General features: G+C 40.6%; 2 protein-coding genes across 2 annotated transcripts in view; both read left to right on the top strand.

Annotated features, from left to right (window-relative positions):
- Positions 1-2,404: 2,404 nt before the first annotated feature.
- LOC104952529 (RNA-binding protein FUS-like) lies at positions 2,405-4,059 on the top strand. The gene is made up of 2 exons (XM_010779364.1): positions 2,405-2,557; positions 3,117-4,059. The coding sequence occupies exons 1-2, from the start codon at positions 2,510-2,512 to the stop codon at positions 3,471-3,473; spliced, it is 405 nt and encodes a 134-aa protein (XP_010777666.1). The 5' UTR covers positions 2,405-2,509; the 3' UTR covers positions 3,474-4,059.
- Positions 4,060-7,293: 3,234 nt separating this feature from the next.
- barx2 (BARX homeobox 2) overlaps positions 7,294-13,652 on the top strand; it is an 11,828-nt gene continuing 5,469 nt past the window's right edge. The window contains exons 1-2 of the mRNA XM_010779366.1: positions 7,294-7,670; positions 12,818-13,127. Of these exons, the coding sequence (XP_010777668.1) occupies positions 7,484-7,670; positions 12,818-13,127 (497 nt within the window). The 5' untranslated portion in view covers positions 7,294-7,483. The remainder of the gene's footprint in view (positions 7,671-12,817; positions 13,128-13,652) is intronic.

Genomic DNA, 13,652 nt, shown 5'->3' on the forward strand with positions numbered 1-13,652 from the left:
TGAAAAGTTTCAGTCTGGCTTCAAACCCATGCACAGCATTGAAACAGCCCTTTTAAGAGTTTTTAGTGATCTACTCCTAGCCGCCGACTCAGGTAGCCCAGCTGTCCTGGTGCTGTTAGACCTGACAGCTGCCTTTGACACTGTGGACCATAGCATCCTGTTGTCGCAGCTCGAACAGTCCGCAGGCATCACAGGCTCTGGCCTTGCATGGTTCAGGTCCTACCTGACAGACCGTAGCTTCTCAGTGCAGCTAGGTGCCTTCTCCTCTGCCAAAGCCCCTCTTACCTGTGGGGTTCCCCAAGGCTCCATTCTGGGCCCCATCCTTTTTCTATTGTACATACTGCCCCTAGGTTCAATTCTCACAAAACACAACATCTCCTTCCATTGTTAGGCCGATGATGTACCGATATATCTGCCTCTCAATTCTAATGTCAACTCATTACAGCTATTGGACTGCTTGACAGAGATCAAATCCTGGCTGAGCCAAAATGTCCTTAACCTCAACGAGAACAAGACCGAGGTCATCTTTTTTGGGCTCCAGCCTCTCTGGTTGATATTCTGGGCTCCCTCAATAAAAACATCCCCCCCTCTGTCATGAACCTTGGAGTGACCTTCAATAGCGCTTTTAAATTTGATAAGCAGGTCAGCACCGTAGTCAAAACCTGCTTTTTTTTTAAAAATACGACTATTGGCCAAGACCAGGTCGTTTTTTTATTCTAGACCTAGAAAGGGTTATTAATGCCTTTGTTACCACAAGGCTGGATTATCGCAACGCTCTATACGTGGGTATGGACCAGGCGTCAATTGGACGCCTGCTGCTAGTGCAGAACGCAGCTGCGCGTCTTCTCACTGGCCACAAAAATCGTCACCACAGCACCCCAATTCTGGTTCCAATTCCGGTTCCGAATTGATTTTAAACTCCTTTTTATTAGTTTTTAAAGCTCTAAATGGGCTGGCTCCGGCATATATAGCAGAACTCCTCCATCGCTACACCCCAGCCAGAGCATTAAGGTGGGCTGACCAACTGCTGCTGGTAGTGCCCAAGACCAGGCTAAAAACCAGAGGGCACCGAGCCTTCGCAGTGTGTGTGTGGCAGACGTGCAAGTTCTTCATGCTCTTGGCAGCACAAAAACTGGAGCTCTGGCCAAAAAGGTGGCATGAAATGGGATTGGACCGGTCTGTATTTACTTTTGTAGAAGACTGTGCAATCCTTTCCATTTTTTATGCCAGATTTCATCATGCAGCACTGCCTGCTAACAGAATATACTGGAAAACCTGAGTGATTGCCCTGGTGTTACATTAGGCACCATTAGACCGGTGTAATGTTTAAAGATTGGTTTTAGTTTACAAGTTTTGCGTTCAAGGGTTCGTAAATAATTTGAGTAAAACATATTCCCGGTTCAATTCATGTACATTTGTGTAAGTATAACTTTAATGGAAAATATTTTATTGATGTCTAACATTTCGCTATATAAGCTAAATATAAATAAATTATAATGCACTCTGATGTAGGCGTAGAATAACAGAACTGTCTGCAAAAACATGTCAAGATAAAGATGTATCTATGCATTCACGTGGCAATATACCAAACCAACATGGATTTAAACAATAAGTGGCATTAATGCTTACAAAGATAACAAGGAGTCGTGAGTGAGGGCAAGCAGAGACGTCTACACGGGGCATATTGAGGTGAAGGTGGTGAACAATCCCCTCGTTGCAACACCAGCTACAGGTGGATGCAGCTCTTTGGAATCAGACGAGTTAGACTTGGCTTCCTCACCGTGCTGATGGATCTTGGCACATCTCTAACCACTGAAAAACAATTCTTCATAACTTCAAACAACAGGCTTCATCCAACAAAACGTTATATGACCTAATTTGCAATGTTGGTAAAATCTGACTTCCTTGGCTCGATGTATATGGATCAATCATTTGTTAACTTTTGTTGTTTGACGCGGTACTCTTTGCTTGAAGTCTGAGTTTACATTATCAAAAAAAATGCTAAGAAATAGTTTTCTGCTCGAGTTCACATTATGTTCTTAACAATGGATCTTTATAATCACTGTGTGGTCAGATTAACTGAAGAAATATGAAACCACTACAGTATGGGCTACTGTATTCATAGTAGTCATTAATGCTCATGCTGCCTTCACTGTGAACGGTTGCTCTTCATTCTCCAGATTCATTTTCAGCCCTCTTTTGTACATCCAACTGTATTTACATGTGAACTTGACTTAAAACTGATTATTTGTAAAGCAATCCTAGCACACTTTAAAATGTGTTACTTTTCCATGAATGCCAAAGAAGTGAAATAAGCCCAAAGCATGAATTAGAAATTGAGTCAAATAATCAAAAAGTCATACAGATTTTTTTATCCCAAACGGGTAGTCATTATGTTTAGCGTGCACCTGCCACTCTGAATACTTTAAAAATATTTAACAGTGTTTTGCTTCCCTCCTGCAGGACCCCGGTCCACTTCAGCTCTCCACCATACACTCCTCCACCCCAGATGAACAGGTCCCTTTCATCTCCCGACAGTCTGCAGAAGCATGTCATGGTAACCGTTTTATTCTTTTATTTTCACACAACACCTCACAGGATCTTCTTCTTATGTGAGTGACATGCAGAGGCCTGCTCTTTGCAAAAAAAGAAGACATGTTTACGTTGTATGATCTGACAGGACTAGAAACAACCTTTTTAGGCCTCAATGAACCGTATGAAACACGTCATGTTATCATAGATACGTTTTCGCCTGCTCACACAGTCATGCACATACTTGCTGAACACAAACAGTGTTTTATATTATGGGATTTGTTGCTGTCTGTCATTGTTCTATCAACATTTTTTTTAGTGTAGGGGTTTCTTTCTTTCAGTTCTGCAATTACAAATTATTAAGTAATGATGAAAAAAGTATATTTTTTTACAATATTATGAAAGGGGCAGATTATTTATTTCAACTACTTTTTTTCAACACATACATTAATTTTATTACATTTTTGGAAGAAGTGAAAATGATGGTACATGCTAAATATTGGGCATTTAAACCCTAATCTAGAACATATACAATTATAGGAAACAAGGCTCATGTTATCGATACCCTTTCTATTCCTTCGTAGATGAACAACATGATGTGGCAGATCCAGATGCAGCAGATTGAGCAGTTAAATGGCGGTTTCTCCAAGCCTGTGCAGAGGCAGCCGCCGGCGGGGGGGAATGCGGGAGGAGGCGGCGGCGGCTCCCGTCACCATGACAACGCCCCCTACCGCCACCCGGCCCAGATGCAGGGCGGCGGCAGAAACCAGCGCTACGGAGAGGAACCAACTACCGGTCGTCACCAGCAACAAGGCCGGGACAGCTATCAGCAACAAGACAGGAGCGGTAATCGTCACGGTGACAGCAGAGGTGGCAAAAGACACCATGACGATAAGGGCGGAAACCGTGGCAACCAAGATAATAGATGGCGACGGTACTGAGACATGTAAAGGACTTCTGTAGAGACTTTACACATTTATGGACAACTTCCACAAAAAAAAGAGATCATGGCTTTTGTTGACATTCACATGTATACTCAGGTTGTTTGTACATGATTCCACCACTCTGAAGATTTGATAACTTTGCCTTAGAGACATTTTTGTTTACTTTTTAAGGTGTTTTTAAACTTCTACACTTTCATGTGAGTTTGTCCTCACAGAAAATATTTTGAGCTGTATTGATGGAGAGCAAGTTAAAGTTATTGGACACGACTCGTCATTTTAGATGATCGAGATGAAAAAAATACACATGTATTTATAGAAAAAGATTTGCAATATTGGACAGTTTATGTTATGCAAAAACCATTCAGATGGTGCTGCAATTCTTCAGGTATTTTGTAAAATACGACAGCTAAAGATTCCACCAGCACCAGTTTTACAATAATAGGGCACCATCCTTTTTTAATGTTGGATCTGTTGACCATGCTCTTTATAAAAAACAAAAGAGCTTTATTTAATTTTTTTATTCTGAGTCTGTAAGACGAACTGTTTTAAAAATGTCCATTACTATAAAGCTCCTTTCATTTGATTGTTGCAGTGTCTTTCATCTGGCCACAACACACGCCTGGGTCTTGGCTGTAAATCATGAATGCTATTTGCAGCCCTTTGTATTTGACTAAGTGAGCTATTGTATGTTGATGCTACATGCTGTAATGCATGCACACAAAGCCTCATCTGCACCTAAAAATGGCCCACGTGTAACTAATATGCTTGTGCTGTGAGTTTAAAAAGTAATCTACAGGTGGCGCCACACACATCCTTTTATTGAATCAATTAAGATGTTAAATATAACTGAGCCACATGATCAGCTCCTACATCTGACCTTTCTATTTAGGATGCTTTCAAGTCTTTACATGGATTTGAAACTCAGCCTGGTCACTTTACAGCATGCAATTATGTTAAGGTTTATTTATTGTTCACCAAAGGTGAACACTTGATATCGTGTTCTCTTTTAAAGGAAGAGGCTTAACACCACTTAGTTTTTTTTTTCTCAATTTACTGATGTGAAAGAAATGTCCCATCCCAGAATTAGCAGCACTTTGATCCTTCACATCTCATGTTCCGATGAGCTTTTCACAACATATACCGCAGTGTCTCTGTTCGGACTTGCCTGCAACAATGTGATGATCAAATCCGTTAATGTCGGTGTTGAGGTTATAATCTACCCTTCCGAAAGTGCTTATGCCACTTCTAGTGCGCGCTATCGACAATATACCCGCCAATAAATCTCCCAGTGTCCAAACGTGGGTTTGCATTTGCACCTTCGGAACTGGTCTTGCTTGTAATCTTTCTCGTGTCAGATTGCATCCTGATGCTCCCAAACGGCTCTAATGGAGAGTATCCTCTGCTCGGTGTCAGTAGCCCTTATTACGCTCCTGGCTGCGGCACAGCTCTTTTAATTGGTTGATCTGCCTGGCGTCTCCAGCCCTGCAGCGGGCGGATTAGAGAGGCCGCTCAGTAGCCGCTGCTGTGTGGACTTATATAGAAGCGTGTCTGCTCAAATGATCCACTTCCAAACATCCAGAGACCCTCCCCTCCCTCTGCAGCAGCCCCGCGCCGCGAAGTGACAGCAGCCGCGAGTCCCGGATCTTGGCACAGACTCAGGTTGTTGGGTTCATCGGTGCCACAGTAGCCCGAGGAAAAGCCTGGGCCTAATTTAGCTGCTCATAGTCTTTGTGTTTTCATGCAGTCTTGATCTCTTTAAAATGTGTGAAAAAAACGGATACTGTCAGGTTAAGGTTTTCTGAAAGCAATACATGCACTACAATTAATACAAAACATACTTCGTATTTAGTCAAAACAAACATATGAACGGTGTATTCAAAAGAAGAGAGGATTATTTGAGAAAAACAAATGTGTGAAAGTTGTGAGAACATCTTATTAAATGCAGTAAAACTAAAAACAAACAAAGGTTGTATTTAGTAAAAAACAAGCATATGAACGTTGTTCTCCAAATAAAGAACAAAAAAAGCTATAGAAAAGTTTTCGAAATTCTAGTTAAAAGCGATTTAATGTCTTTAGCTCCGTTTTTTTTTTTTGGAGTGGCTTTCCTCCAACCTAAAATATATAATGTTCTCCACAGCAGTTGTTCTCATCCCCCCCTCTTTGATGAAGCCATCAAACCCCCTGAAGAGGCCGAGCTCTCCCAAACAGAGCTCCATATTTCCTGCTCAATAATCCTCTTTGAGTACCGCGGCTTCCGAGGCACCAGGGTTCCATTTATTCCCAATTCTTTAGATGATAATCGGTTCGCCTCCTTTCAGACTCCGACATTATTTGAAAAAGCTTCATGCACTTGGGTTTCCTCACGGGGATTAATCGTTTTGTATTTATGTTAGATAAAAAGAAACTCATTTTATGATCTCATATATTCAAGCAAGTATCTGAAGCAATGTGCAATATGTAAACGTGTTCTTAAAGACAGGCGTAAAATAGCACATAAACGATGTGTGTGCCACAATTAAAGGGAGATTTACATGCATATAAAACGATGTTATTGGCACAAATGTTTCTTTCAACATTTAATTTAAAGTGCCGGTAGCCTATGTGTAGTATTTATTACATTAATGTCAGGACCATCAGCCTGTTTGATCTGACTGACACTATTTAAAAATAGATATTCTCTCAAATAAAAAATATTTGGGGAAACATCATGAATTTAAAAACGAGTCACAGACGTGTTTTGTTAATGTATTGTTAGTAGGACAGTTAGTTGTATACTCGGCATGCTTTATACCGTGCGCACATTTGTTGATTAATAAATCAAATATTGCGTCATTATTCTTGGCAACTCATTAGAGAAAATGGCACAGCTGACCTGGCCTTTAACCGAAGTTTTACTAACTATGTTCTCCTTTAGAAGCAGCCTCTAATGTTGTTCTTGTAGGCTAAGAAGTATACTCTAACAACAATATATTTCAAATGTTGCGTCAAATTTTATTATAATAATTATTTGTATATGTAGGCTAATATTAACAATCATGATGTCATTTAGATAATTACATTAAAAAAAATGCACGGTTGAATCTAAAATTGTTAGTCACGCATGTAAACCGATTGACTGACTCGAAACACAACACAACCCATTTATTTGTTCAGGGTTTAAGAATAAAGAAGAACATGAAGAAAGAAAAGATAATTGAACTATTATTTGTCTGTGGTACGGCACTTCAAGTGTTTCTTTCTCTGTAAATCCAAAGTCAAAATAACGAATATATATTGTATTGTACTAATAAAACTTAGAGTATAGGCCTAATCTGAGTTAGTCAAGTTAATAAGAAAATAAATGGGACACGTTGTAATTTATATCTAAACTAATAATACAGCCAATAATACAGAAACATAGCCTGATCCATACAAAGCGTTTTTAAATAAAAGCTGTCCGATTTTAGTTAACCTTAATCGGAAACGGTGATTATTATTCTAGGTGTAACATAGACTTGAACAGATTTGTAAATTGTTGAAACTATGACCTGCATCTGACGAAAAACATAGCTTTTTGGAGTCGAATTAAGAAATTGCAGGCTTCAACTTATATGTAAAATAAATCAGAGAGAAAGAGAAGATCCGTTTTTTGTGGTAGGAGGAGTGTTTGCGATGTGGCCATATGTGTGTAGCTACAGTTCATGAATGTATGTGTAAGAGCGCGAGAGAGAGAGCGAGAGAGAGAGAGCGAGAGAGAGGTTTGTTAGAGCGGTAGAGATGAATACAGGGATGGTTTATATAGCAGTGGGTGTGAGCGCAGATCGCAGTCAGTTGATAACAGTGTGTGTGTGTGAGCTCAAGTTGAAGACTATCTTCCCCAGGACACTTCGGAGAGAGATAAACTGCATTTGGGAAGACAAACAATGAGTTATTTAAACGCATGAGCTACAATAATCGCACACGGTTAAACCTGCAGAGCTTTAGATATTACTGAAGAGAAGCTATAGTGCAGCGAACAGCGACACATCATGCACTGTCAAGCGGAGCTGAGGCTCTCCTCCCCCGGCCAGCTGAAGGCGGCCAGGCGGCGCTACAAGACCTTCATGATCGACGAGATCCTCTCCAAGGAGACTTGTGATTATTTCGAGAAGCTTTCTCTCTACTCCGTGTGCCCGTCGCTCATTGTACGGCCGAAGCCTCTCCATTCATGCTCAGGTAAGAGGACTCTTGTTTGTGACTAATTTAGAATTTAAGAAATAAGAACAAAATAGCTAATATGGGATTTGAAGAAAACAAGTGTTGCTTTAGACATTCTGACTCTTTTACGCATGAGATCAGATTAATTATTACTATGTTATTGAAATTTGAAAAAATATGATACAATTGGTGGATGAATGAGAACATTTGAATATAAGGTGCATAACGTTTACATTATATGGGGGACAGGTGACATGTACATTGTTTTGATGTGTATTGCTGGTGGAATGACAATATGTGTTTCGTATTGTCAAGTTTCAATTAGTTAAAAAAACAAACATAGGCTACTGTGCATGCAACTTTACATATAGAAATAAGGAATATAGTATTGTTGTGACAAGTTCAAAGCATCTATAATTTATCATCACTGAAGTTTATTAATTTGCCTCAGATGGTCTCTTTTAAAGAGTTAGTTTAACATTAATTTATGCATGCTTCCTCCCAAAAGTCTCAGCACCTTCTCATTGTGAACTTCACATTATAAATCACTGTGCTGAAAGTGTTGAAAATCAAAGACACAGTAGAGAGAGTGGATGTCAGTGATGCTTCAGGGCTTTTGTTGAACTGATGAATGACTGAACTGATAAGGCGTTGTTGTTACACCAAAATGTAATTTAAGTGGCACTGGGATGAAAAACAAACTAGAAGCCCGGGGTATTTGTCTTTAAACTGCAGTTTATTTGTTTTAATTTCAATGGATTATTTCTCTTAAACTAGTGGCCTTAAATAATGCATTTTGCTGCTCTTGGACATTTACAAATGAGATATTGTAATGTTGCTTTGATAGAAATGTGACCTTAAGCAAAGTAAAGTTGAGAACAAAAAAGGTGTCCATATGGTTACCCAATAAAATATTATACCCTTATTTATCTTGATTTAAAAAGAAATATGGAATAAAAAAGTAAAAATTAAATTAGAAGATTCACTTGAACCACTATCACTCTCCTCCCATTTCTTCCAGCTTGTGAAGTGCTTTCTCTCATTTCCCTCTCATTTAGATGGTCATTATCTAGATCTCTGATTGACAGATAGACTGACATTTTCTGCCCTTTAGCTTTGTCTTGTACTGGTTGAAAGTAACCAAAATAGTAGGACATAGCTGGGATCACACAGCACATGTTACATGTCAAAACAAAACGTCTGGTGCGATACTTAATTGTACCTCCAGATGAATCCAAACAACTGAACTGCTACTGCACACTCCAGTAACCATTAGGATAATTGCTCCAAAGTCTGAAATAATAGCCACTGCAATTTGATGATGACAGCGGCGGGTGGATAAAAATAGGGGAAGCGATTCCCTCATCCAACAGATATGGATGGGTGTATGGGAGAGGGCACTATGACTGGGCTTTGGCACCCCTCTGTTGCAATGGATAGAGTAACCCGCCCTGCATATTAGAACACTGTGCCCACCACTTATTTGTAGCTGCTGGGGTGTGAGACACAGTATATTCCCTAACATCAATGGCTTTTAGTGCTGGATATAGAAGCTGACTGGCTTGCAGTTCCTGGGCCACAAAGAGGCTCCTGCGTGGATCCTGCACGGGGAAAGTTGGGATGTTATAACCCTCTGCTGCCAGTGGAGGCTGCTGAAAGACAGTGAAGCCTATTAAGCTACCTGAAGAAGGAATGAATTGTTGGTTTTGTTTTCTTTATCTCTGGTATGACATTCAAACATACCAACATAATTGTCTTCCTGTGGTTTCTCCTGTGACACTTACATCTGTATCGCAGCATATTTTGAATATCATTCTTAACAGTGAAAGGGGCAGATGCTTGTAAAGCTACTTCCACGTCAGTTACAGCAGGATCAGAGACAATGAACCTTGACCTGGTGCTGAACGGTGATCGACGTAATGGCAGTTTACAGAATAAAATATCTTAAAGATGATTCATTTGAATGATAATCACCACCTACCATTTCTTCCATCTTGTGAGTGCTTTCTCTCATTTCCCTCTCTTTAAGATGGTCATTATCTAGATCTCCAATGATAGATTGACAGATAGACTGACTTGAGTATTTCTCCTGTGATACTTAACTTTGTATCACAGCCTATTTGTACTTTAATTCTTAATAGTTAAAGTAGCAGACGCTGGTGGAGTTACTTCCCCGTCAGTTACAGCAGGATCAGAGACAATGAGCCCTGACCTGCTGAACGACGTAATGGCAGTTTACAATATTTCATTTGGAGGCCCGTCTTTCAGCAGGACCCAGGGCAGGGCTTTTAGTGGTGCTTTCTGGAAGAGGTGAAAGAGATTAAGATCAACTGTGGCGTAATCTCACCTGACAGCATGATGAAAAAAAAACTAAAAGGAGAAAAGTGAAAAAGTGTGCAGGAGTTAGGTACAGGCTGAAGGCTTAGGAGAAATCCAAGAGAGCAAAAGGTTTTCATCCCTTCTTAAACCCTAATCCTCTGCGCACAATAAAGTCTCCCATTAAGCATAAAGCCAGTTGAGACGGTTGATTACACCCATGTCAACACACACGGGCAAGTAGGCACACACACAAAGGCAAAATGCGTGCACATCTTACATTTTTGGCAAGAAAAAAAAAAAGATTGACAACCCGCCCAACCACTGCCATTAGATTTTTTTTTTATCTCAACAACAATCAGATCCAAAATAACCTGGATCAGGTTTCAGATTAAACAATTAATGCAAATGTTTAATGTTATGCACGGTGTAGAGTTTCAGCAGGAGTGTTCCTCGTAAAATAACCTGGCAATAAAACTCAACAGGATGTTCCTTTCACTTTCCTTCTACCATTCGTTAAGAATTGGCATTACTTCACTTAAATCTGTCGTGTCCTTGAGGTGAATAGTTCCGATTAAAGCAATGAAATTAGTGAAATAAATAACTTATTTATCTCACTAATTCTTCCTAGGTGGGTAGAGAAACAGACCACACATCTTATTTAGATGTGTGGTCTGTTTCTCTACCCACCTAGGAAGAGTTGAATTTGCGATCAAAATAAATAAAATTAATTGAGAAACTTCCTATCTTCCTATCTGTCACCACTCAGTTTACACCCCAAACAAGGCAAACGTTCACTACACTCACCATAGCTTAGCAATAAATCATCCCTTTCAGCGTCCCATTGACAACAAACGTGTAGATGTTTTTATAAGGAGCATGCTGATGCAGGAAATATGGTTGGTTAATGAAGACAAATGTCACAGTAACTACTTGATGAATGGCACCAATTATTGGTACAAAAACCAACGCCTCTTTTTGATCTATTCTTAGCCGGTATGTCTTCTCTAACGGTCACCATAAGCACTTGTGCCGGTCCTTACATTCCATCTGTGATTATCAAGAGTATCAGTGGGCTTCTGCATGGGGCCGAGTTGCTCTCTTGCAGCTACTCAAACCGTTTATTTGTAGACTATTAACAGGACACTGACGCTTGTCAACGACGTGTCAGAGAGTCAGTGGAAAGTCACCACGAAGACTGACATTTCCCTCTTCGCTCTCTATCTCTTCTTTCTTTCTCTTTCCTTCTCTTTCCCTCTGAGGGACTGTCCGGAGACAACCTCAAGCTCTCTGTTGACAAGGGATTTCCTGACACTCATGAAGACGAACCGAGATGATTCTCCCATTCAGAATGACACTTCCCCTTCTCATCTTCATGTGACAGTCCCCCTGTAAAGCAACTCAACGATTCGACGATATGGAACATTTACACACCTGATTTAAGGAGAGAGCGATATAACATGGAACGGAATAAATGGAGAGTATACAGCGGGAGAAAAGTGGTCTTCTTGTCTAGACTTGTTGCAATAGCAGCAGTCTCACGCTGGAGGATTAGTAATGACCTCAGCACCTTAACATGATGTCATGATGAGCCCAAGGCAGTGTCTGGTGTGTGTGTGTGTGTGTGTGTGTGTGTGTGTGTGTGTGTGTGTGTGTGTGTGTGTGTGTGTGTGTGTGTGTGTGTGTGTGTGTGTGTGTACGTGAGTGTAGAGCAACTGTGTCTATACCTGCAGATGCACTTGAATGCGGTGCTTATGCTCCTCATGCTTGACTTATTTCTAATTGTCGGGGCATAATATAAATCGTTGCACAGTGTATCTGTGTTAAATACTGCATTAGGGTTCAACTGTAATATTTTAAAAATAGACATGCTTCAACTTCTGGTAGCTTATTGTTCTTCTACAGTACGTGTCCATCTTCTTCTTCATTTTCTTCTACTCATTGTCCTTGTCATTACTGTAATTTCACCGGCCTTAATGATAAAAAGACAGAAAACAATTAACAACAATTAAAGTTAATATCTGACTTTATGTCTCCTCTGTATTGATGTGTGTGTATGCGTGTGTTTAGGTTGTGTTTTGGTATTGATAAAGAGATGGAGGCAGACCACCAACAAAACACAACTTGTATTTTCTCTGCTCCTTTAATGCCTTTTATTTCCCTCAAATCTTTGATCTCTACTCCCAGGATAATCCCCCGTGCTCCTTATCAGCACATGCATTACAGTTTGTACTCAGTGAACCTTTACATTTTGTGATGGGTGATTTTATATTTGAAGCCATGGGGGTTTTTCTGACAGATCTCCTATTCACTTTGGTTGACCCACCCTCCCATCTAGGCTCCAGACAAATGTAACTTTTTATTGATTCTGGCGTCTTGCTGCCTCTGTCCGCCATGATAACATGTGTTTGAATCGGCTGCATACATGTGCAAGAGTGAGCGAGAAACGTTTATTAGCTGAACTGTTTGATTTAGTTTTGGGGGATTTTTATTACAGCTCGTTCTGTGTCTGCAGGGTTCTCTCTGTGTACATCATGCTGTCAGGCTCAGTGCGTGCATGCTGGGAAACCAGTTATCATTTAACAACCTCTGAAAAAGAATCATTCATTTGGAAGGTTCAGGAGAGCGGTGTAAAACACAGTCTGCGTCATTGAGATCACGGCCCTCTACATGAAGGAGGTCAAGAGCAAAACACTTTTCACTGCAAACATAGAGCAATTAGAAATGAAGCTGTCTAAGCAATTACAGCTGGTCGATAACGGTACACTAAAAACCAACACTGATGCAAAAGGATCTCGAGTCATGTCCTATTTTTACTCAGTATTTATCTGCTTCTGTCTGCTCCCCAGGGTCCACCTCACTACGTGCCTACCCTCTCCTTTCGGTGATCACGCGGCAGCCCCACAACCTGCCCCTCCACCTCGCTCAGCCGTCCTCCCCGGGCGGGGTCCCCTCACACCTGCTCTCCTCGCAGCACCCTCGAGGGTCCGAGGTCTCCCCCAGCCAGACGCCCCTCAGCATCAGCAGCGAGTCGGACACGGAGCACAGCTCGCCGCGCCTGAAGAAGCCACGCCGCAGCCGCACCATCTTCACCGAGCTGCAGCTGATGGGGCTGGAGAAGAAGTTCCAGAAGCAGAAGTACCTGTCCACGCCTGACAGGTCAGTGCAGAAACAACACATGGGATTGGATAGGTGGATAAGGAAGTACAAATGCAGGGAAATACACAAACACCTCAAAACAGGAGTGGCATGTTTTTCTAGTACTATGTTGAAATTTGAGATACTTCTCTTGAGTATTTTATGCTATTTTAAACTATTGCCCATTTCCCTTTTGTAGGCAAATGTACTTTTTTTCTTATTATATAGCATCAGTTACTAGATACTTTGCAGATTTAAATCAACTAAAAAGTGATATACGTTTAGGTCAAGCTACCCAGAAGTTTAAATACTGCTGGGTAGCTTAACCTAAAAGTATATATCAATATTATAGTAAAAAAAAACAGCTTTATTAACATTTAGCAATATTTTCTTTCATATAATTCTCAAATGGGCCATACTGCAAAACGAGTACTTTAAGATTTTGGTTCTGAAACTTTCCTAATATTTTGGATACAGGACTTTATGTGACCAAGTATTTTGGCTAATTTTACTAAGATCTGACAAACTCTTCCAACTCAGCCCCCA

This window comes from Notothenia coriiceps, unplaced genomic scaffold, assembly GCF_000735185.1.
Source record: "Notothenia coriiceps isolate Sejong01 unplaced genomic scaffold, NC01 NC01_scaffold00020118, whole genome shotgun sequence".
NCBI classification, from domain to species: Eukaryota; Metazoa; Chordata; class Actinopteri; order Perciformes; family Nototheniidae; genus Notothenia; species Notothenia coriiceps.

Bases quoted from the DNA above. Each gene is read 5' to 3' on its own strand.
- LOC104952529 (XM_010779364.1), top strand. From the start codon at position 2,510: ATGAACAGGTCCCTTTCATCTCCCGACAGTCTGCAGAAGCATGTCATG. The intron at 2,558-3,116 runs GTAACCGTTTTA...ATTCCTTCGTAG, and splicing joins GTCTGCAGAAGCATGTCATG to ATGAACAACATGATGTGGCA.